General features: G+C 33.5%; 1 protein-coding gene across 5 annotated transcripts in view; it reads left to right on the top strand.

Annotated features, from left to right (window-relative positions):
- LOC145680792 (uncharacterized) overlaps nt 1-27,154 on the top strand; it is a 76,819-nt gene that overhangs the window by 37,036 nt on the left and 12,629 nt on the right. For 3 of the 5 annotated variants that reach the window (XM_081751828.1, XM_081751827.1, XM_081751825.1), the window contains 4 exons: nt 681-803; nt 4,861-4,983; nt 20,749-20,871; nt 25,766-25,888. In XM_081751828.1, the coding sequence (XP_081607954.1) occupies nt 681-803; nt 4,861-4,983; nt 20,749-20,871; nt 25,766-25,888 (492 nt within the window). The remainder of the gene's footprint in view (nt 1-680; nt 804-4,860; nt 4,984-20,748; nt 20,872-25,765; nt 25,889-27,154) is intronic. The other 2 variants (XM_081751830.1, XM_081751829.1) reach the window with 1 other exon arrangement.

The following is a 27,154-nucleotide window of genomic DNA, read 5'->3' as shown; positions in this document are numbered from 1 at the left end:
AAACAACAACATTTCAATGAGAAATTTACGGTAAAAGCAGAGAATCAATATTCCTTGTAAAAAATAACGAACTACCTAAGTAGCTTCATAAAACATTAATGACATTAATTATATGAATATTACTTATATTTTGATAGAAATGACATTTTAGTGTACTAATAATTTTTGTGAGTCTTTACTTTTTACGGAGTTTGGGCCTTCTTTTGGCAAAGGTAAAGTTTGCATTTTGAGAGTCAAAGCTTTCAAACGGCTGAAATCAAGGGCGCCCATGTTGTGGTTTCCAAGAAGGGGGGGGGGCATGTATAAGCGACGTTTCAAATATAGTTTCAAATTTTGCCGTGACTAATGTAAAAATTCTATTGGGTTTTCGATATTCCCAAGTACAATGCCCTCTTAGGGGGGCGAGCGCCCCGCCTTGCCCCCCCCCCCTGATGGGCGCCCTTGGCTCAAACTTAATTTGCTCAAGAGTAAACACATTAAATCGTTAGTAACATAATGCTTTTTTGTATTTTTTTATAAATTTTAAAATAAGGAAAATAATTAAGTCAATGTAATTGTATTATTGTAATTCATACAAAAATTTTAATTCTTAAACGTTGCTTAGATACTCTTCTCTTCTTATTCATATAAAGATCTGAATTATAATCTCATTTTATTATTCTTAATATCATTTTGAATAGAAAATGTCAACTGTGAAAGCTATCAGTTTAGATGTTCTGATGTGCAATGTCTCATGGAAATATTTGTTTGCGACGGGAGAACGGATTGCAAAAATGGTTTAGATGAAGATTCTCAGTTTTGCAGTGAGTATAGATGTTTTATTGTGGTCACTTCGATTTTCGTGTTAAGTGTAAATAATTTTAAAAAAAATAATGGTTATTGACGCTTTCATAAAATATAGTAACATATAAGGGATTTAAAATACATGCATAGGTTGTATCAGTGATGGTCAGCTCATAATATACTCCAAGCCAGGACCGAATGAGTACTAGACTTGAGAGGCAGATAAATTAATAATAACGTGTTCAATTCCGGGTGGGAGCTTGTATGGTTCGGGTCTTGCTTTAAACTATACGTTCACGTCTCATATAGCTTATTTGCTGAAAGGAACGCTAAACAAAAAGAAAGAAAATCAAAATCAAATTAATAATAAATAAATAAATAAATAAATAAAGACAAACGTAAGATGTTGGGACCTTAAGAATAAATATTCATATTTTATTCTGTAATGTTTCGTGTTTCTTCTTTCTATATCCACGGCAATTAGTCTGTGCTACACGGTGTCCCGACAAAACGTACCAGCGACAAAACGTACCACTTGAATTTTCGCGACAAAACGTACCACTTTTGACGACCTGTCATAAATGACAACCTGTCATGGACTAATTAAAACATTTCAGATATTTAATCCGTGACAAAACGTACCATTTAAAGGAAAAAAATGACCTTGAAATGTCAGACATTTGGTTCGAGGAAATCTGACATTGTAAACAGGGTCGGTGGTGGTTATTAAAATTTACTTTCACCAAAAGTTTTCGTGGGGGGGGGGGAGGGGTAATAGGCTACTGAGAAGAACTCTACAGAGACAGATGTGCGGCGCAAGGAAATAGAAAAGAGCCTAACAACTGTAAAGAAGTGATATTAGAAGAAGAAACACTCAAGATGCTTGACGGTACTTCTTTTCTGTTAGCTGACGACGGAGAAGAAAATAGAATTATAATTTTTTGCGGTAATAAGGGCAAAGAGAGCTTGAAACGCTTTAATCATTTTTAATGAGTGGTACTTTCAAGTGCTCTAGTAAACAGTTTTCTCAGATTTACAGTATCCATGCAGATTTTGGCAGTTCGTATGAAGAAACAATATCAATCCGGTAGTTTTTGCTTTATTACCCAATAAGAATAAGGAGACAGATATTCGTTTGTTTCAACTCATCCTTCAGTCTGTTCCGGAGTGGAAACCAGAAATATGAACGTGGATTTTTAACCGTCGGCAATATCAGCGCTTCGCCAAGTATTTTCTTCGACCGGAATCAGTGGGTGCTTCTTCCATTTTAAGAAAGCCTTTGGGGAAAAGTTCAGGAGATAGGACTTTCGGTGAAGTATCGACAGAATGAGGAAATCAGGCATAGTCATGGTCTTGCATCCCTTAGTCTTAGTCTTACATCGGTACTTCTCTCATCACCAATCTGTTCAACTTTTAACCTTATTTTGGCCGGTATATATATATATATATATATATATATATATATATATATATATATATATCCGTCCTATCAAGTGGTAAGTATTGACGCCTGTCATTATTTGATAGCTGATTGGAAGACTCTTTGGAAGTAGCCCTCCAGGCAAGTGGTACGTTTTGTCGCTTGTCATTATTTAAAGTGTTTTTAGAAAACCCTTCACAAGCAGCCCTCAGGGTAAGTGGTACGTTTTGTCGGTGGTACGTTTTGTCGCTAGTACGTTTTGTCGCGTATTCGTGCTACACAGATTTGAAAACAATTTAAGAAGATCATCAGTTTTCCTAGCCTGACAATAAATAAATAAATCGGACTGGTTCCAACGTTTTTACCTTGTAGCATTGGAATCGTAATCAAGAGGTTAGAAGAAAATATTTTCACAATTGAAACTTAAGTCTCGATTCAGACGAAGGTATTTTCAATTTTAGTCATTCTTTTCCACACAGAGTTTAAAAAAGGAAATCCTGCATTTTCAATTTCAATGTTATTTGGAGATCAAGTGAAGCATTCTCGCAGGCCAAATTCTCCTGCTATTTAGCCATCGCTGTTTTATGTTATACCAGTAAAACATTCGGTTCTGTCTGTCTCGTAAAAAAAAAAGAGAAAAAAGTCGACTTCTTCAATGAAGCAATGCTTTAAATTGTCGAACGTTGAACGTCGTAGTAATCGTGTGAAGTTCGCTTGGTCTAAATTTCTCTTAGAAACAGCGGTAAGTGCAATAAATTCTTGCTACAGCTACGAAATTTCCGCCCGAGTCATTTCCGCCAATCAGTATAATCTTGATTACCACTATTTTTACTGTATTAATTTCACCTTCCGTTTATGCGAAGTGGGATAACGAACCTAGAGCTAAACTTCTAAAACCATCTCTAACTACAAGACGCTACGTCTGTAGTATTGAACTGGTTTTTATTCTACTTCCTACGAAACGATAATAATTTTAAAGCACTTCTATTTTTATTCTTAAAAAAGCTACTAAACTGCTTTCATAAGAGAAAGAAGAGTATAGATGTAGTGTAAGATCATATGTTTAGATTCAATCAATCATTTTTCTGCTATAACAAGTATACTTCTCTCAATAAAGTGTATAAACGTGAGTAGAGTTACTAAGATTTGACGAGGTCTCTGCAGTGGACCCTCATGAGTGCTTCTCTGATGCAGACAAAAATCAAGTATATTATTTAGAACGAGTAGGTAGTACGGAATTGGTGGACCCCCACCGTGGGTGCCCCTGGAAGGCATCTTCTTCTAGTCAATTTGTTTAATAATCAAAAAAGTAACATATCTTTCATAAGAACACCAGTTAGGCTATACGTAATATCATTTTTATATTTGATGTAGAAATCATTTATATTATATTAGATTTTCGTATTTAATATCCGTTTTCTGACTATAAATGGTACTCAAAGGCCCGAGAACTTTTTAAAATTATTTTCTGTACATGTTACCTCAATACCAGAAATTTATTTATTTATTTCGTGTGAATTCAATCAAGAACATCCAATCTTGATCAACTTAGCACTGTAGACCTGAACCCGCTATACAAGCTTGTGAAGTTTAATAGTTCGTGTGTGGTTTGGGTTCTCGAGTCATAGGACCTCAAAAGTCACCCCCCAAGTTTTCTTGAAAAAAGAAAAAGAAAAGAAATTAAAAAAAAAGATAAACATTTGCTTTAAAAGAATCAATGTGGAAGGACTTTTTTTTTCGTAATTGGGAACACTATTTTCAATGGTGAAGAGCAGATTTTACTATAATTTCGTTTCGTATAAAGTGAAGGATAGATAAAAGACACAATTTCGAATTTTGCGGAGTTATATCTATGCAACACTTCAACAATACAATAGAATTACTAAAAATAAGAACACTAACTGGTAATTCAACCATTATTTTAAGACTACAAACTTCTTAAACAGCGCCGTAACTTAGATTTTTTCTGGGCGGCAAGCATTATTATTTGGGTCCCCTAGAAAAAGTAGTTTTAGTTCCTCCACAAAATTCGAAAATAGGCCCCTTCTTTCAATCTTTCTCTTACTCTTTCCATCTTCCTCCCACACGCCGTATACATGACAAATTAATTAAGGGGACAATATTGACAAATCTCAAAGCCATACGAATAAATATTATTTCTAGAGCCCATAATAGTTTATATTTGTTTACTGAAATGGGCACACGATTCATTTTTGTTTTATTTGCCTTTCGTGTGTTGTTTTCTTTATGTAATGTAGTGAACCTGTTTGAGGCTTCATTTACAATTTCATGTTCATATCGTATATAGAGTAAGAAATTTGTTCTTAAAATGGGCCCCACTGTCGAACAGCAGGGAGTTTTCCTGAAAAGGGCCAGTTGCCCCTGTCGCCCCGCAAGTTACGGCTCTGGTCTTAAATGGAATTTCAAGTTAAACGTTAAGAAATTGCGATGTGTACTTTTAAGGATTTAGAATACTGAACGATTTTTTCTGCAATCAGGGGAAATCATCAACACTGTTCAGAATGCCACAGCTGAGGTCAACTCCTCTTGACATTCAACTTTTCCCAATCTAATATGGAATAACATACGTTAATTATAATAAAACGCATTCAGGTTTTATACAAAATTGTAATATTATTTGTTCTAATTAATGGCAGAAACAAGAAATTGTACAGATAGAGAATTCAGATGCTCTTCTGGACAATGTCTTCCTGCTATAATGGCTTGTGACCTCTTACCTGACTGTGCCGACGGAAGCGACGAAGATCCAGACATGTGCAGTAAGTAATATATTATGTATTTACAATTTAAAATATTCTTTTCATTAAATTGAATATGGCTTATATCAACCTCAATCATATTTAATGAGTATACTATGATACATTAAATACATAAAATTATTAGTGCTGAATAGATTACAAAATAATGCAATCTCGATATCTTTTACCGTTTTTGCTCTATTGGAACTGAAGTTATCAGTAAATGTTAACCACTTCCGGTTTTCGTACAATATTGCGGGTTATTGTGATATGCTCCTTGAAACACTGAATCGTTTGTAGAAAACCTATTTTTGCTATTACCATTTTTATTCTATAAAGATGTGTTGAAATCGAAAATGGCTATTTGAACCACTTCGGGTTTGGAAAAGGATTAAGCGAGCAGGGGTGGAACCTATTCTCTGGACATGGAAACGATTGCAAAAAAAGCATCTGATTTATCTTACCTGTTCCGCACTGCAAAAATCAGTATTGAAACTGGAACTAATATTACATTTGAACAACTTCCGGTTTTGATAGAGTGTTCAGGATAGTAATTGTACGTTGCCTTGAGAGGATGAAACGTTTGCGGAATAACGGTTTTTGTTATCACAGTTTCATTGTACGGCGATAAAAGTTGAAACTGGAAATGACTGCTTTAAACCACTTTCGGTTTAAATTAGTGGTGGGCACAAAACCCGGTTGTTCGGTTTACGGTTTTTAGAAAAACCGGTTTCGATTTTCTTCAAAACCGGTTCGGTTTTCAAGGGATTCGGTTTCGGTTTTCTTCAAAACCGGTTCCGTTTTTTTTCAAACTTAGTTCTATTTCTGACTAGAATAGTGTTTCGTTGTTCTCCGGAAACCGAATCCGTTTCCACAGAAATAGTTTTATGTGTTTTACAAAACTTTTCGCCGAACCGGTTTTTATAGAAACCGGTTTTGCCGATCCCTAGTTTAAATACAGAGTTAACGAAGGAGATGGGACCTATTTTCTCGATAGTGAGGCGATTGCAAGAAACAACATCTCCCGATATCTCTTATCGTTTTTGCTTTGATGCCTGTTTCAGACAGACAGACGGATGGACGGACAAAGCCGTTCAATAAGAGTTCCGACACTTGTGCATATCATGATTCGATTGTGTAAAAAAATTAAAATACAAACTTAATGCAAACTAAAGTTTTAATATCACTATCTTTTTACTATGTTCTTATCACTTATGAAAGCGTCCTGCTCATATTGAAAAATAACATGTTGTGAAATATATGTGTCAAATAAAATAATATCATGCGATGTTCTATACAATCGGTCCATCCGGGTTATACGATGAAAATGAAAGAACCTTACTATCATATAAGATATCCCGATATACATACGTTGAAATTAGTCTAATTTGTTGTAATTTAGCATGTTATCAGCTAGTCGTATAAAACCGGTATATATATCCGGTTTTATACCACTAGTCATCATAACAAATGATAATTTTATAGTATCATAAAGGACTCGCTAAAAATTATTAATGTTTCCTACTGTAATCAAAATATCACACGCATTTATTTCTTTATTTATTCAACAAAAAATCTCATGAAATAAAACCAACAAGGTTAGTTAAAAGCCAGTTGTAACGTGCCTCGATGGACGCCGTTCTGGGCCGCTGGATATTAGATCCAGGACAACTATATAAAGTATTTGAGGGGTTAGAGTTATTAGACCTATTTTCACTATCATAAGAAATTAACTGGTGTATTATCAAATCTAAGGCTAAAGATTATGAATCTGATTAAATTTAGCATTAAATTCAAATATATTAATATTACACTTACGAACTGCACTAGAAATATACCGTTTTATAGGTAATTCAATATCAGGTTCTTTTTAACGGAAAATCAATAAATTATCTTATCTTATTTTATTTAGAAAAAAAAAAAACAAAAAAATGAACTATCAAAAATGTATCGAAAGTACAGATTAAGTATTTAAACAATTGAAGATTATAAACAATTATGATATATCTTTGAGTATATTCTCCCATTTATACAAGTCATTACGTGTTCAAGTAGGTCAGAAAGATACATTAACTGACTCTATTTGATTACTACAATAATACAATAAATCGTGGATAACTAATAGATTTTGAATTCCTCCTTAAATTCAATAAGAATTTAGAATAATTTAATATATCTCACAATATGATAAATTGAATAAATTACTTGTATTTAAATTGAAAAAGTATAACACTCACCATTTGACAATGACAATTTTATGTCTTGTTAAATACCAGCCAGAAGGAGTATTTCACAATATTGCCTCTGAATTCCATCAAATAATCACACAATTAGACACCAATTACAGATTTATATAAATTATAATATTATATATCACTTGATTAACTTCATGAGAACTTTAACACTTTTAGACAACTCGAATAGTAAATCACTTGAAACTTTTGATGAATTACCGTATTCCGATTAAATTTAAATATATGTTATAGAACCAGTATAATTTCGATGTGCCCAGTTCTACATTTCGTTCCGAATGGCCGCTTAGGTAACCCGCAGCTCATTCGAAACTCAGTAGTTCTATAGTTTTCCTCTAGAGGCGCTGCATATGCCGAGTGTTCGGAAGTTTAACATAACCTCTAGGATAACATGGTTTCTTTCTTTTTTTTATATATAGAACCAAAATAAAGTGTGATAAAAGTTATCACACACAACAAATATCGCCCTCCCGGCATATAAAAAGTTCAGGCAACTTTTTATTTAATTAATTTAACCATATTTAGATATTCCATTTTAACCTTAATTATGAATAGATAGCATAAGTTATTATTAGTAGGTTAAGCTTATAACTACTTCTACACTACACTACTAACTACTAATTCTAACTAACCTACACTCAAACTAAATTCATTACATACAAAATAAAAATTTAAACGAAACTTAAGAAAAAAAATCCCCAAAAAATTCTAACGCACCACTAACAATCTATCAACCACTCTAAGTTAGTTAAAATTAAATAGCTATTACTAATGTTGTCTATCTATTCATAAATTTACATTATATTCTCATTAGATGTTCTTAAAATACTCATATATACCTTATATTCTAATATGAATATCAGGAGGTAACAATATTCTATTAATCTTACATATATTTAATTTACAAAAAAAATTATTATCCATTGTACTCATCTGATATAGCACCATTATTTTCCATCAATCATTGGAACAATCTTTAGAATTATTTTTCGAACAACCTTTGGAATAATATTTGGAATAATCTTTGGTACCATCTTTGGAATAATCTTTGGAATTAATGTTATGGAAGCTTCCATTCAGCTGTTATTCTCGGTTTCCATTAAAATCTCCATGTAGGACATTGGACAATGACAATTCGTACAAACAATTCTCAATACATTGACATAAGGACATCCAGATCTGGAATACTGATAAAAACATGCATTAGAAAACACATTAAAAACCTTTTTTTTTTTAATAAATAATTTTATCTAACACTACATTTGTCTAAATAGCTGACTAGATGGAATTTATTTATTAAGTTCTTATAAACTGACTAGTTTTTTTTTTTTTTTTTTTTTTTGCTATAGGCTGACTAGATTATTACCTATTTCCAATTAAGCCAATAATTTACGTTGCATTATTTCTAGGCTCTCTGTATTTTTTAGTTAAACTAACGTGGCTTTTACGTATGTCCCTAGGATTATTAACGTTTACAACTCTAATAGTATTTCTACCTAAGAAACTCTCGATCTGATATGGCCCAAGCCATTTTGCACATAATGATTTAGTTCTCTTTTCTTTCAATGAAGACAAAACCTGTGACTTAATTAATACTTTATCTCCAATCCTATAGTCTGTTTCTACTCGTCTCAGATCATACAATTTCTTTTTACGTTTCCAGGCTTTATCTAGATTTTCTAATGCTCTATTCCATAAGTTTGGATCCTTTTGAGTTAAATTCATAGTACTTATTTTCCACTTAACATCTAGAGGGTTGCAAACGTTATAATTGAAAACTAGGTCCATGGGACTACATTTAGTTTCTTCGTGGACCGCATTATTAACGGAAAATTCTATTTCCCATAGTCCTTTGTCCCACGAGCTCTGTTTATTACCAAAATATATTCTTAAGGAATTTTTAATTGTAGCCACGTATCTTTCACTGGGATTAGATGCCGCGTGATATGGTGAGATACTAATATCTTTAATCCCGTTAGCATATACAAAATCTTTAAACTTCGCTGAGGTGAAGATTGAGTGATTGCCATGACATATACTGAATATAAAACCATTTCTACACATCAATTTGTACAATTTGTTTATTACACCTTGTGTAGATAAGACCTTTATCGGTTCTAAGAATACTCTTTTTGAAAAAGAGTCTACTACAATTAGACAGTATCGTCCCGACTTACTCTCTACTAAAGGACCTAGCAAGTCTACAGCCCAGAGTCCGTTTACAATGTTCTCATATTGTGATATTAATTTACCTGATTGTTTTCTGTTATGACTTTTATTTAATTGGCAATCTACACAAGTAGATACGTATTCTCTTATGTCTTCTAGGATACCTCTCCAAGTAAATCTAGCACAGATCATAGCTATTGTCTTATTAATGCTAGCAGGAGAACCTGGTAAAATTTGTGTATGAAAGAATTCAATAATGCTGGGAACTAACTCCTTCGGTAAACAAACCTTATAGGGATTCCTAATTGCCTTGGTCTTTTTACAAAGAATTCCTTGAATTATTTTATAACCTTCAACCTCTTTCCTAGCTCTTATATCTTTTATAATATTAGCTAACTCTGGATCTTTGAGTTGATGTTCTTTTATGGAAATATTAGCATAAGGCATGTTCCAGATGTTTATTAAGCAATAATTATTAACCTGTTCCGCATGTGATGGTTCGGTTTCCATTTCTTCAAAATTGTTATGATCATATAATCTAGAAATGAAATCGGCTGAAATATTCATATTTGAAGCTATAGATTTCACTTCAAAGTTAAAGACAAAGAGTCTATACAATAGCGATCCATATCGCTTGACCCTCCTCATATTTCTCATAGCATATACTAAACCAGAATGATCCCTCCTAAGTTCGAAAGTTTTATGTAAGTACGTACTGAAACGTTCCATGGTTTCGATTGCAGCTATCATTTCCAATAAATAAATAGGTTTGTTAAAGTCGTGTTTTCTTTTAAACGCCGACTGTAAAATGCAACGGGAACTAAGTTATTATTCTCATCGTACTGTTGGAGGACCCCGCCTAAACTCTTGAGAGAGCTGTCAGTATTGACTATAAATTTCTTACTTAAATCTGGAAGTTTCAACATAACATGGTTGACAAATAACTCTTTTACATCGTCGAGAGCTTTCTGCCGTTCCGCTCCCCAGACAAATTCTACTGAAGCCCCACGTAAACGTTCAATTGGTTCCATGACTTCATGGAATTGAGGTACAAACTTAGCATAATATTGTAAGAAACAACACAAAGATATTAAACCCTTTTTAGTTTTTGGTGCAGGTAGTTTTCTTATGACCTCTAATCTTGAAGGATCCATATACATTTTCCCATTTTCTATAATATAACCTAAGTAAGAAATCTTATTGGAAAAGAAAGTACATTTCTTAGTTGACAAAGTTAAACCTTTTTCTTCAAGTAATCTTAACACTTTTTCCAATAATTCCTTATGGGATTCAACATTTGGACTTTTACATATGAGGTCATCCATGTACCATTGAACCCCTTCATCCTTCAATGGATATAACAAGTCAGTCAAGATTTTAGACAAAACATGGCTACCTGCAGCCAAACCAAAAGGTAAGACCTTAAATTCATACAATCCCCTATGAGTAAGAAAGGCAGTAAGGTGTCTACTTTCTTTTGTTAAAGGAATTGTTAAATAAGCCTTTAAAATATCCAGATGACTAAATACTTTTCCATCTGATAATTCTGCCAATATATCTTCAATCCTAGGAGTGAACTGTGTGTTCAAATACAAATGACGATTTAGATCCGAATAATTAACAATTAACCTCTTGGATCCGTCATTATTGTTCACTAGGAAGCATGGAAAAGCATAGTCGCTATTGCTGGGCTGAATTAAATCTGCTTCTAACATTTCATCTAATATTTTATCCATTTCTCTTTGCGAACTCCGAGATAATGGATAAGCTTTCTTACGTATAGGAGTGTAGTCGTTAAGCTGTATTTTATACTCAAAATCTTTTATTTTTCCAACCTGCGATGCAAAAACTTTAGGATATTTATTATAAATCTCATCAACGTACCCTTGTAAGTCTGGGTTGTCCTCAAGTACATCTGGATCCACCCTCAACGGACAAGCCATTTGCTCCATATGGGTATTAGAACTGCTTTCAATAGAAGGATCAACTGCACCGGCAACACTGCAAAACCCATGAACTGGACCACTGAGATGCCCCTCTCGCTCTGATACCATTGTCTGACTGGTTGACTGTCCATCAGTGTCCGACTCACACAATAATAGCTTGGAAGTGTTTCCGGCCGCTTCACTGCAAAATAAATCACCCGGACGAGTTTCTGTTTTCAAATTAGGGGGGAGGGTGTTCAAAGTAAAGTTTAATGGTACATAAGCACCTTCCAAAGGGAGAAACATATTATTGTTCACTAAGTCGATGTTCGCTTTTAGAGTTTTAAGTTCATTTATCCCAACTATGAACACTGGTTCTAAGTCACTCACTAAGAAAAACTTCATTCTGTAAACACGGTATCTGAACTTAATTGGAATGATCACACACTGATCTAACGTCAGCTTTTGTTTATCAACCCCAACACCTACGAATTTTTCATTAATTATCTTAATTGGGTATTTTAACTGTTTATTCCAATTAATAAACCTTTGTTTGTTTATTAGTGACGCCGTAGAACATGTGTCCAAACCACCTCTTATGTTTTGTCCCAACACAAAAGCATCCACCAATGCTGCAGTCAAAGTTCCACAAGAATTGGCATTATGATTTTTTATTTTATTTTTATTATCACTATATTTAGTTTCAGAATACGACAAAATCTATTTTCATTACTTTTAAATAGGTGTTTTTTACTTTTATAGCTGTTCCCTCCAAAGCCGCCACTGAAACCAAAGTCTCCGCGCTGTTGGTCACGCGTATTTCTATCTTTCACTTTCGCATTAACTGGTATTGCTTTTGGGACCCCTTCGTGTTGTTCTATTGGTTCTCCCTTACGTTCATGACTTCTACCTCCCCCATGGGACCGAATCCCGGACCCCTTCATAAGAGTCAACATTACTTTCACTTTTTTGTTTCTCGGACCACCCCAACCTTGACCGATTACCTGCAAAGCGTCTTTCATTATTATTTACAGTAAAGGGTAATTGTTTATTGGAGGCACTAACACCACTATGAATGCTCCGGGTTTGATCTTCCGACCCCCTCATCTGAGTAGTACCCTCTAACCGGTCACTAAGTTCTGCAAAGCGTCCGTCCGAGTTTAAGTTCATATTCACTTTCACTAACTGCTTATTCACAAGATATTGTTTATGAGCCCTACAGTTAGCAACACGATGCTGTCCGCCACAAAAATAGCACTCAATTTTGTTTTTCTGGGTTTTACTTGTATCGGAGTTTCTCACCAGTGCATTATACGATTCTCAGTTTCGCTGATGTTTCTCATACTCAATAACGTCTCCCATAAGATCTTCCATAGACACTGGGTATCGGTACTTATAAATATCAAACCTAATTTGCGGCTGCATCCCATCCATTATTAAACTAATTAATTCACTAGAGTTATTCCCATTCACAGTACCATAACATATTTCATATGCATCGCATATTTTGTTTACAAAATCTAGTATATTTTCTCTAGGCTTCTGTATTACTCTTACATACCGATTTAAGAGTTTTCGCTTTCCTAAAGGTGTAACTAATTTAGTAAACAAATAATTAGAAATAAACCTCCAGTCATGTGACATTTCATACAAAGTAAGCAACTCCTGATTCAACCTCCCTTGCGCTTTACTTAACGCAGCAACTAAAACTGACTCGACTGGAAAAATTTTTAATTTCATAATTTTTTGTACTGCTAATAGAAATTGAAATAAATTAAGATCATTTGTTCCATCGGTACTGGGTATTGATTGAATTTTCTCATTAAATAAGTTACCTGTAATACTACTATTTAATTTATCAGTCCTAATATGGAAAGGCATAAAACTGTTTATTAAGGGATTTCTCCCAGTATTTAAATTTGTAGCTTCATATGAATTATCAACTACAAAAGGATTCTTACTTTCGTTTTCTTCGTATTTCTTGCAATCATCTGTAACCAACAGGTCAATAAACGGATTGGTAACAAGACTTCCACCACTCTCACTTTCTACAGACAAAAGCTGTTGTGAGCTATCACGTGACATACCTATTGCAGCTAGCTTGCTTGTTATGTCAATAGCGTTCGAACATAATTCACGTGTCTCGCTGTTTTCCTCAACAGACAAGGAATGCCTTGACCTTGACTAGTGATGGGTAAATTCCCAGGAAGATATTTTTCGGGAATATTCCCTGGGAATATTCCCGGGAAGATTCCCAAAATGGGAATTTTTCCGGGAATTTATATACAATCACAAAGAAAATTGCATTCTATTACTATATTATGATTTCAAAGTTAAATTCGTTTTTTTTTTATCACAGTATATTATTACAGTTGTCCGCAGAAGATTCTTTAAAATGTATATTCTGAACGGTACTATGTTACTTTATTAATATTTTATTATATTTAGAGAGTACGCATAAATGTATATTTACTTAGAATTCTATGAAAGTAAATGTGGAAAAAATGGTATAGTAAATCCACATATTTTTGCACCGCTAAACCGTTTAAATTTATAAGTAAGTGGATTTTCTAAACTTCACTCCAGCCTTAGAACAAAGTAGACGTAAACAAAGCGAAATGTATTACTTCGCGGCTCACACGTGCTTCGGCAGCGAGAGACGTGAACAGCAAGATCGTGTGCTTACTTATTGTCGTTGCATAACTTCCAAGGCGCAAGGCTGCAGTTGGATTGTAAATAATTAACGTACTGACTACTGCTATGTTGTAAATATGTATTTTTTCAAATCCTTGTATAAACGAGATTTCCTTTGTTCCTGTTGTCCTCTTTTGTTTTTATAACACGAGACGAAAATGGATTATTGTCACACATCGTCGCATGAAACTGCATTCTACAATAATTTTAAATGAGTGGGGTAGGCGCGCAAACGTATACGCATGCGCAGTAAATACTATATGTCCAAATAGATGTGAGGTTGAAATAACGCTACATCTGTTGTTAAATATTATGTATATTGCATTTATTATCAGAATATGCAATATAAATTCAGATATTTTTATTTGAAATTATTTTACTAGGGATTATATTGCGGTAGGATACTAGTGCAGTGAGACCAACAACCAATCACTGGTCATCGACCCACTGGTAGTCAAGTGGGTTTGTTTATATCTACTTTTTTCTAAGGCTGGAAAGAGAATAGATTGGGTTACTGCCAGAAGATACATGTCTCAGCAATTTATCAACATTTGTGCATACATACTTATGTTCACAAAATTTGCAAGATACTGACTTATCTTTATAATTTTGCACGTAACATTGCCTCACATGACTTTTCTTCCTAATTAGTTCTCGAAATTTCATGCGTTAATTCACATGTAAGAGAAGTCCGTGTACCTCTTCAGAAGCTGAAGTCAGAGACAGGAGACAGATCGACGTCTATTACTGAAGATGGTTCGGGGTGTATTAATTGTACTTCATCCCTATTTCTACATAATTTCTATTTTACTTTACAAACTGGTTCCTTTTCAGAATTTGTAAATTAGTACTTTGCTACTTTTTACTGCAAATGGGATTGGAACAAATAAATCATATTATTAGTTATATAAAGTACAGTCAACGAATTTTTTGTTTAAACCTCCAAATTATTTAAAGCCTAGAAGTAAATCATAATAAAAGAAAGTAAAGTAATTAGTCATACGGTTCTTATAATTTGGAAGACAACATAAAGAAATGGAAATAAATTCCTTCCCAGGAATTTATTTGCCTGAGAAAAAACCCTGGAATACATATTCACATTTTTTATTTTCCTTCGCACCGGGAATATTCCCACTGCCCAGCCTAGTTCAGGATTTGTTAATAGTACTTCATTTCTATTTCTACATAATTCTACATTCCTTTACAAAATGGTTTCTTTCCATCATTTGTAAATTAGTACTTTGCTATTTTTGGCGATTGTTCAGCTTTGGCGGGTCAGATTTTGCACCTTTTTTTTTTTTTTTTTTTTTTTTTTTTTTTTTTTTTTGCGATATTCTATTCCGATGTTTTTGTTCTATGGTTTTGTACGCTAAATTACGTTACCAACATTAAATTTTGACAGCATTACCGAGTAAGCGTTAGTGAGTGAAGGCGGGTTACAGCCGCGCAGGGGAACGTTGTTTCCTGTCTTCGTTACCAACAATTCACTTTCTTTTCTCACATAAATCACTTCGACTTACCTTTACGGTTTGTACAAATCTCCTACTGCCCCCAAAAATGTGTCCGATACTTTCTTGACTACTTGAACACTAATATCAATTCATTTCTTCCGTAAATCATCCTACTTTTTGCTAGTTTTGGCCCTCCAATACTAAATAATTACTCTTTTTTAGTGCAAATGGAAATGGAACTTGAAAAAACATATTACGAGTTATATCAAATACTGTCAAAGAATTAAAAATTTTTTAACCTCCAAATTCTTTAAAACCTAGAAATAAGTCATAATATATAAAAATACAGTAATTAGTCATATAGTTCTTATAATTTGGAAGATAAAGTAAAGAAATGAAATAAATTCCTTTCCGGGAATTTATAGGCCAGGGAAAAAACCCGGGAATATTCCCATTTTTAAATTCCTTCCCACCGGGAATATTCCCACTGCCCATCACTAACCTTGACTCACTTTCAGTTTCTAAATAAGACAGATCCCATCGCCGCCTAGCATGGGGAGGAATGACTACCCCTGCATTTCCATTTTCAAATCCATTTAATACCAACTGCGACTGATTTCTTTCCCCCATATTTTCTAAGAAAATTACAAGGCTAAAGAAAATTATTATTCTTAAACCAAAGTAATGTCTGTATGAATTATCTTTCTTTAGGATAAGCGATAGACTCTTTACATTCATTGATCTTAAATTTTAGATTTGCTATTTCCTTAATAAATATATACAGGGTGTTCACAAAAGTTTTACAAAAATGACACAACCTACTAATATTCTTTCCACCTAATTCAGCGTTGAACATACTAACCCCTCTATTTTAACTCCTAATTTTCTTCCTATAGAAGAATTAGGAATTCGGAACGGAATGTTTGTAACGCGCCTCGATGGACGCCGTTCTGGGCCGCTGGATATTAGATCCAGGACAACTATATAAAGTATTTGAGGGGTTAGAGTTATTAGACCTATTTTCACTATCATAAGAAATTAACTGGTGTATTATCAAATCTAAGGCTAAAGATTATGAATCTGATTAAATTTAGCATTAAATTCAAATATATTAATATTACACTTACGAACTGCACTAGAAATATACCGTTTTATAGGTAATTCAATATCAGGTTCTTTTTAACGGAAAATCAATAAATTATCTTATCTTATTTTATTTAGAAAAAAAAAAAAAAACAAAAAAATGAACTATCAAAAATGTATCGAAAGTACAGATTAAGTATTTAAACAATTGAAGATTATAAACAATTATGATATATCTTTGAGTATATTCTCCCATTTATACAAGTCATTACGTGTTCAAGTAGGTCAGAAAGATACATTAACTGACTCTATTTGATTACTACAATAATACAATAAATCGTGGATAACTAATAGATTTTGAATTCCTCCTTAAATTCAATAAGAATTTAGAATAATTTAATATATCTCACAATATGATAAATTGAATAAATTACTTGTATTTAAATTGGAAAAGTATAACACTCACCATTTGACAATGACAATTTTATGTCTTGTTAAATACCAGCCAGAAGGAGTATTTCACAATATTGCCTCTGAATTCCATCAAATAATCACACAATTAGACACCAATTACAGATTTATATAAATTATAATATTATATATCACTTGATTAACTTCATGAGAACTTTAACACTTTTAGACAACTCGAATAGTAAATCACTTGAAACTTTTGATGAATTACCGTATTCCGATTAAATTTAAATATATGTTATAGAACCAGTATAATTTCGATGTGCCCAGTTCTACATTTCGTTCCGAATGGCCGCTTAGGTAACCCGCAGCTCATTCGAAACTCAGTAGTTCTATAGTTTTCCTCTAGAGGCGCTGCATATGCCGAGTGTTCGGAAGTTTAACATAACCTCTAGGATAACATGGTTTCTTTCTTTTTTTATATATATACAACCAAAATAAAGTGTGATAAAAGTTATCACACGCAACACAGTTTATGTAGAGTTTCATAGTAAGATAAATATTAGTAATAATATGATATAAATAATGATATATTAGCAGTAACTATGATATAATCGTGGTGGAGTTGAATTGTTTACACGTTTCCTGTTACCTAGAAGATACATGTAAACGTAGGAACGTGTAAATTTCCAATTCTATGCATGATTGTGTCTTGATATATACTAATATAAAATTTTCAGAAGATTACCAGTCTTTACTATTTGTTCAATGTATACACATTCAAGATCAATGCATGTAGGTATGGTACTTTTGCAGTTCTCTTTAACTTTTGATAGAATGACTGATATAATCATATCGAACATTACACAATTTGTTGCTTTAGATACTACATATTCTAAATAATAGCTGATTATTACGCTGTGTTCCAATGAGAACACGGATCCAAGGTTTAAATCCATCGGTATTAGGTCCGAAGACAACAGCGGTTACTCAATGGGATTATGACGACTGATTTTTGTGTCAGAAAATTATACATCAAATTGTTCACTGACAGTTATGAAGGAACACTGTTCTGTTCAAACATTGCTGGAAAATCGTCAAGTTTACTCAAAATTCTCCGAAAAACGTATTTTTGAAAATGCTTGTAACGCTACACTGTAAGTAGGCCCTACACTCCAAAAAGGAAAAGATTAGTTCGAGTTCCCAAATCCCGCAATACACCTACCATTATCACCTTCCTTTATTTTCGAAGGATTCGTGCTATGAAACCTTTTTCATATCCTATGTTTATTTGTAATTTCCTAATTGGCGTCAAACAAGGCCCTTTCAATTAACAAATGAAAATACTTAAGTGTCATGTGAAGTTATATAGTAAATATACGTTAATATTCATTAACCCTTTTTCTCCCCTTGAGAACAGGGCTTCCGCTTTATACTCTAAAAATGAGATAAACGTTACGTCTCTCATCATCATAATTAAAAAATAAAAGAAAGCATGAATCGTTTTAAATGATTTTTGAACGTAGATAGTTCTTACCTTAAAGAGAGTCTTTATAGTTTTATGTTGTTTAAAATTGTTTATTGTAATGGGAGAAAAAGAGCTTAAGATTTATAACTGAAGTCAACTGTCTCAGAAACCTGAAAAAGTAAACTCATAAGTGAACACTTATCCAAGTGGTTTTGAAAATCCATATGCTAATTGATGCTTCACTACTCGCTCGGAATTATTTCTTCATTTCTTCCAGTGATTTAGAATTCCTGTGTACAGTAGTTCCTTCTTGTTTTACTTGTAGAGTTAGCAGAAACGTTTTAAATTTTAGGGTACACTAGCCTCAATTACCTGCTTTGCTGGGTTAAATTAAGAAAAAATATAATACTATGTTATGTTAGTCAGTTACGTTTTCCTATCACTAAAGCGCTATCTGATATCGGTCATTTCAATCACTTTATATTTCTCTCACCTCCTTCTCCCCCATGTTGCGTGGCTGAATTTAGATTTAAACGATATCAGAAGTGTCATTGTTCATCACAGCGACCCCGGAAATTATGGATTGGATATAGCCATTTTCGATTATTTTTATATATCTCCCTCCTCCTCCTTCACGTTGCGGGGCTGAATTTGGATTCAAACGACATCGGGAGTGTCACTGTTTATGTCAGTGACCTCGAAAACTATGGATTCAGCACTAATATCGGCCATTTTCGATCATTTTAAATGTCTCTCTTCCACTCCTCCCCTAAATTTCACCATCAAAGTGATATGATAAAATCCACCCCAGCTTTGAACCTCATCTATGTTGAAAATTTGATTGAGGTCGGTATGGTGGTTCAAGAGTTATTAAGTTTTATTTATTTTTTATAACTCCCCCTCCTCTGTCTCCTCTAAGTTCTACCGTTGAAGTGAATAGATGAACACACTCTGAGGTCCGAACCTAACTTATGTTGAAAATTTGATCGAGATCGGTTGGTTGGTTCAAGAGATTAAGAGTCAAAAACATAGACACTTTCAATTTTATAATATAGATTAGAGTGATACAATTTGTAGAAGGGGAACCTTACAACTTCAACCAGTACTTATATCTGAACAACTTCCACCAGATGCCAAACTAACGTATTTTCGTATTTAATTGTTAGTAATACGGTAATATAATATCAAGCTACTTCATTAACCACCTCGAAACTTTTGGAACAACGTGTACCTTTGCGGTAGCAAATATAAGACGAAACTGATAAAGAAAATTGATATTGACAACGTCCTTGTGAATGATTTATTCTGGGAACCTTAAGTCTCCTACATTTATGTACTTTGGGATGTTCAAGATTGATATTTTCATATTAAACTAAATATGACATGTGTGGACATATTTTCCTGAAACTAAATTAAGTAAACTTTTTGGGTCGTCAATGACGCCGCGAATGTAGGCCATTAAGCAATCTCTTTAACGGTTCATAACGTATGTTTCTTGTTACGTATAGAAAAAATAATCTACTTAAGTTTCATTTTAACAAAACAAAGTAATGAGAAAAGTCACGATTTTTTTTTTTTACTTCTTTGCATCACTTACATCATGGAGCAATTTAAGGGGGCAGTTTATTCCTACTAAAAATGATGCAAAACCTAACCATTATTCTTTTGGTTGCTTTTCGTAAGTGAAAAGAGATAATGAAATGTAATTTACCACAATAATAGATAATGTTATTCTGAACCAGAAAAACGGTAATTGATGACTTATCACGTTGTCTTTGGTCCTTGTTAACTATTTTTAAAATAATATTTATATTTATTTTGTAACATCTTAGCAGTACAAAATAAATAATTTTGTAAGAAAGAGCAGAAAATAAATACAAATATTATTTAAAAAGTATTTAGCAAGGAACCAAGACAGCTTGATAATTCATCAATTACTGTTGAGTTCATTTTTCTAATCGTTATCTTAACCTACATTTTTGGGTAATTCATATTTTGGTCGCAATGCAATTTCTATGGATGGCAACACTAATAATTCTTTCTATTCGTACTTTTGCGTGTAGAATAATATTGTCTATTATTGTGGTAAGTTGTATTTCATTATCTCTTTTCAATTACGAAAAACGGCTAAATGAAAAGTGATTAGCTTTTGTATCATTTTCAGTAGTCTGTCCCCTTAACACTCTGCGACTCACACGCCTTTCTGAAACAGTACGAAAGTAAATGAAAGAATCATTTTTTACCAGAAATATTCTAAAGTAATAGCATCTGCTACCTGCACAGGCTTTCTACTGTAATACTATTTATTTTATATATACATTCTATTTAAACAGGGGAACACAAATGTAAGGACAACCAATTTCGATGTTCATCAGGCCAGTGCATCGATGGTTCAAAAGTGTGCAATGGTATTCTTAATTGCGAGGATAACAGTGATGAAGATATTGTAATGTGTAGTAAGTAAAAATGTTTTCCTTCTAACTTTAGTTACTTATTTAGCCACATGGAATTATATTTTATATTTTAATCTATCTCTGTAGCTTTCAAAAGATTGAATTCATCAAACATAGAATTCCTCACTGCAGACGTAGAGACTCAGAAATAATGTAATCTTGTCTTGTACCAAAGAAATCTATCGGAATGTATTTCGAAATACACTTTGATAAATAGTGAAGTAGGATCACATATTAAAAGTTTAAATTTCGTCTTGTAGATGTCACCCAGTGGAAGACGTTTGCTGTTATCTGTGGACTAGATGTGTAACTTCCACTACCTTCGTAAAAAACACTTCAAAATCTGAGTTTTATTACAAAATTTATCTTGTGGAGTGACGGACAAAAGTAAGTCACCGTTACCTGTTAAAACATTAACGGATTCATTCTATTAACAAACTTAGCCCAGATAGTTGTTCCAGCTACCTATTGCAATATACAGAACTAAAAAATTTGGTTTTGTTCAATCGTTATCATGTGCACTAACGGGCACAAAAGTCGCCGTTGCCCGTTAAGATAATAACGGATTGACTCTGTTATCCAACTCTGGCGAGATAATTTATCTATCTCTCTCTAATCTATCTAATGAAAAATGCAGTTCACTTTCATTCTAGAGTTATCGCGTGCACTAACACACTAACCTATGTCAATGTCGTCCGTTAAGATGTTAACCGATTGACAAGATTAGCAAACTGCCGATATAATCGCTGTGGCTATCTATTGACAAAACTAATTTAAAAAATTGCTACAATTCAAGAGGTGTTATAAGGAGTAACGGATGGACGTTTGATAATGATACTTGGGTGTTCAGACACCGTTCACGTGATTAATTGTATGGAGAGTTGAGTTCTATTCAACAACTGAAATTTGATTACAAAAGAACTAGTCTTTTGGGGGGGAGGAAAATCTATTAAATTTTCCTCCCTTTCATACGAAATCTCTTTGTAATGAACCAATATAAAAATTGTGGATCGTTTAAGTTTCATATCGAGTATTCATTGATATAAAAAATGTCCCGCTTACTACGATGTCTGTCTAGAAAAACAGAACTTTAAATAAACACGATCAACAAAATTATTTTAGACTTTCTGCTTGTCAGCATCGCATAATGGAATTTTTTCAATCATTCTAACAGTAAGTTCATCAACCTGCATTGTAAGATAGCGAGCGTTGAAGTGAAGTTCTGTTCCATACTTGTGGCGATTTTGTGATATTACGGAAATGGATATTTTGGACAATCAACGTGTGTACATCAAATTTTGTTTGAAACTTTGTTACTAAAATTCTGAAGAACGTATGAGCCAAACCTAGTGTTATGAGTGTTTTCAGCATTCCAAATGAAGAACAACATCAATCGAAAACAAGGCTAAACCTGGACGTAAATCAACATAGTCTGATCGTTGTTGAAAAAGCGAACATATATCGTGTTGCTGCAAAATTCATTCTACACCGTTGTTCTGCATTGTTGATTGTTGCTAAGAAATGAACAAAAGAAACATGTGCGTAAATCTATGATGAAGCTTGTTGAGAAAGATGATAGCTTTTTTGAGATATTATACTAAGAGGTGATAAGACTTGAGTCTGTGGCTTCGAAGTTAAAAGCATGATCACGGTAGATGAAAAATTTTCGCCGAGACAGGAAAAAGCACGTCAAGCTCGTTCGAACATTAAAGTGATTCTTTGTTTCCTTTAATATTTCTGGCGGTTTTAAATATACGTTCAACGTGGTCAAACCATCGTCAAGGATATTATTTAGAAGTGATGAGGTGTTTGAGAAAGATTGTGAGGAAGAAGAGAATGGAAGCTTGGCACATGAATAATTGCATCATGACAATATTCCTATTCATTCACTGCACCTCATTAGAGAGTTTGTGGCGTGTGATATACTCTAACAACCCTATTTACCTTATTAGCAACTTCAGATCCCTTTCTATTACCTAAGTTAAAATCCATGGTGAAATATAGCGGATTTTAATGTGTAGAAGATATAACTAAAATTTTGCTACGAGACCTTCAGGTTATTCATTCAGCATGCGTAGCAGCAGTAGAGGACACGGCGAGGAACAATGAATTAACAGTGGAAGGAACCTTTCTGAAGAAGATAAATCCGAAGTGTGACAGCTATTATATTAGGAAGTTTGATTTCTTTCTGGCTAGACGTCGTAATAGCAAATTCAGTCTAGATATTATTAATATGTCATGCAAAGTAAATACCTCTTTTATTGTTCTAAAACATACTACAAAATATAACATTTTTAAAATGCAGATGGTTATCAAAATAACAGAAATACCTGTAGTTGAGAGCATGCGAGATATGTAGGTTGCCAACGATCATGTGTAGACTGCAGCATTAATCTCCTTGTAGTGGTGTGTTAACGTAAACTCCGTACTACATGGAGAGCAGTACAACAGCAGCATTCAGGGAATTGAACAGGCGGTCATGGTGCAAAATTCGTATCGCTCTTATTTACAAAGAAGGCAAATTGTTGGCACTCAGTTATGTGGTGCAAGCGTAATGGAAGTGGAACGTATGTCTTGCCTTGAAGATAAGTTGTCCAGTGCTATGAAGAGATATAAAACTCACGGTAACAATGTATCGAAGAAGAGAGCCTGTGGTCAGAACAAAACCTCCAGAGACAGGTCCCTTTGAACATTAAAGCGGACTGTTAATTAGAACCGTCGTCACTGACTGCTGTTTATGTGACAGAAAAACAAATACTACCTCCCATAGCTTATTTCGTGTCTAAAAAATTAGTTTACGTGTCTTTGCAGTGGGAAACCTGGGATTGATCCCAGACGGAAGCTCATGTGGTTCGGATTCTACTTAATCAGTAGGTCTTGTCCCATATAGCCTCGCTACTGAAAGGGACGTTAAACTCAAACTCTACTCAAATCAACAATTTGACGCGAGTTACATGATATGGACATACGGGATCGGGTTGCACAGGCGAAACCGCTGATAAGGGACCATGTATAACCTTTTAGCACGATGTCAATTGTGTTGCGAACATACCAAATGGATCGCTGATAACTGGACATGTGTGATATGGTTGGGTGGGTGATAGTTCAAATATACCAAATCACGGGCTGTATTTATATATGGCAGAGTGCCAATGTTCTGCAATCCCTCCGCTTAAAAGTGAAAGATGGCGGCTGCTCTATAATGCTGTAGAGCGGAATATATTATGGTTTTCTGTTTGTCTTGTGCTGACGCTTCTCGATTGCTTCATTATCTTAGGTCATCATTCTGAGGACCTGTAAATCCCAGGTCTAGATGTTGGTTATGGAAAAGGCATCATATTTGAGGACGATAACATGCCCATTAATATAGCTGGAGGTATTGCGACGTGGTTTGAGAGACATCGGGATAAAGATGAGCGCCTTCTCTAGTCGAACCTGTTGCATGTTTTGGAGACACCAACCTACCACAGATTTCAACCCAGACCCTGTTTCAGGGAATTGAGTCACAATACACGCGGAATGATGTAATATCATAAATCATACTTTATGTCATTCATGACATGTACGACTCCATTCCACCTCGCATTACAGGTGGTTTGAGTGTGAAATGTGTTCGAAAGCCATATTAATCCATTTTTGTATGTTTCTGTTACTTTGATAACGATCTGTGTATTGCCATCTCAGAGAATTAAAATTATATACCTTTTGTTGCCTAATTCGATCCCATTTTACAGCAAATTACACAGCTTCTCGTGCACTGTAACAGGTAATAATACTAAAGTACAAAAAATTGGAAAATTTTCCATTAACTGAAGCATGTAAGAACACCTCGTTAGGAGAACTATGCCCAATGTTCATTCTCTTTCCAGTGTCATACTGACTGGTCAATGAATATAGCGCTCACCTTTGGTGTTAGGGATCCTGGTTCGATTCCCGGTGAGGAAGCCTTGCAATTTGAAAGCATCACGGTGCTTCGGATTCCACCTTAAACTTTAGGTCCACACTTCATATAATCTTGGTGCTGAAATCAGATGCTAAATTACAATCAATCAGACAACTAACTAATGATTTGCAAGTCCGAAATCACTATATGCAAATAAACTGTCACAAATGAATTATTGATCAATCTGTCCTATTCAGCTTCACCCCACTTAAGGTTAGTTTAGTATTTTTTTTTTTTTTTTTTTTTACCTTTCAAGAAAATTCACGATTTATCTTACAAATTTCAGCCTGCAGACTTCAAATTTTTACAGAAGGAAGTTCATAACCTATCGAAGGCAACAATCCGTGCCGATTTCTTATTTAGAATTTTCTTCATTGTTGAAATGAATATCCAAACCTTTAACAACATAACTGTTTCAACAATTAAGGAAATTCTAAATAAAAAATCGGCACGGACTGTTACCTTCGATAGGTTATGAACTTCCTTCTCTAAACGTTTGAAGTCTGTAGGTTGAAATTTGTAAGAGAAATTGTAAATTTTCGTGAAAGCTAAAAAATATATGAGAGAGATACGAAGACTGTAATGACATCTATTGGCTAAACATGTCTCTTTACACCATCTTTAACTCGCTTCCATACACTTCCAACCTGTTGCTTATAGGGAGAGGAAGTACTCGTGTATCGTTCATGAGTTGTTTGTAGTTTAGTTACATGTTTTTCTACTTTCAATAAGATATATATATATATATATATATATATATATATATATATATATATATATATATATATATATATATATATATATATATATATATATATATATATAACTTTCTAGTAACTTAAATGCAAATTTGTCAATTTATAAGTATTTTCCTTACTAATTTCTACTATTTTCTAGGCCAAAAATAATAGTTTATAATGAGTTTTACTCATAGTAATTATATTTTTGAAACAGAAAATTATAATTGTACTGATCAGCAGTTCCATTGCTCTTCTGGGTTTTGCATTCCAAAATCTATGATATGTGATGGGTTCAAACATTGCATAAACGGAAGCGATGAATCTCCTGAAATGTGTGGTGAGTTGTTTTTCCTTAACTTTCTCTTTATATGTGATAATGAAGTCTATCTGTGTTTGCCATCGACAGTTTTGTTCAAAAGCAGTAAAAGTAGCAAACTTGGATAGCTAGCTGACTATATATCTATATCTATATCTATATCTATATCTATATCTATATCTATATCTATATCTATCTATCTATCTATCTATCTATCTATCTATCTATCTATCTATCTATCTATCTATCTATATATATATATATATATATATATATATATATATATATATATATATATAATGATTATAAATGATTCATTGGGTTTCAAGTGAGTTATGTCCAAAACTATTAATATAATGCGTTTGTGCTAATAATGAAACGTAGGGATATATTTTAGAAGTTTAATTTCTCATATTTGTCATTTGTCTTTGGTCAGCATATTGTAAATCCTCTCAAATATTCTGTTAGCAGCACTGAACTCATACGCTGCTATGACACTGTAGTCCTTGAGTTATTTCTTCCACTATCTGTATATAGTATTTGGTATGCAAATTATATATATATAGGCCACGGTGGCTCACTGGTAGAGCGTTCAACTCCGGTGCTTGGTTTCCTGGGTTCGATCCCAGCCCCTGCCAAGTGACCTTTGTGGTGGACAAGCACTGTGTGTGCGTGGGTTTCCTCGGGACTGTCCCGTTTCCTTCCACTTTCTTCATTCCAGCATTTCATTCATTACTCATCATCACCATCTCCTTTAGCCTAACCGACATAATCGTGGGACGTAAAACTCAAACATTTTATTTCATTTTCATATATATATATATATATATATATATATATATATATATATATATATATATATATATATATGTGTGTGTGTGTGTGTGTGTATGTATGTATGTATGTATTTTATATTATTAAAAAATTGGAGTATGCCAGTACTAGTTATAGTTATATTAATTATAATAGTTTTGGTTTATTTTGTTATCGTATTATGCTTAACATGTAAGTGTACTTGTTGCTGTTTGATTGTTGTATTTAAACAAAGTAAAAACTAATTAGACACTGTTTCTATCTACTTCAAGCATTAAAAAATCAAATTCTGTAGAATACTTTTTAACTAACCGAATTAATAGCTCTGACCTAAGGAGAGGGGAGATGTTTTAATAGCCGTTTTGGTAAAAAAAAAAAAAAAAATAATAAAATAAAATAAATAAATAAATAAATAAAATAAAATAAGTTTTGAAAGAGATTTTCCATATTTCTTACTATTTGGTTTTTCGAGAT

This window comes from Thermobia domestica, chromosome 3 (genome assembly GCF_964235325.1).
Source record: "Thermobia domestica chromosome 3, izTheDome1.hap1.1, whole genome shotgun sequence".
Lineage (NCBI taxonomy): Eukaryota > Metazoa > Arthropoda > Insecta > Zygentoma > Lepismatidae > Thermobia > Thermobia domestica.
The sequence above is the reverse complement of the archived record's forward strand: the minus strand, read 5'-3'. Positions and strand labels throughout refer to the sequence as shown.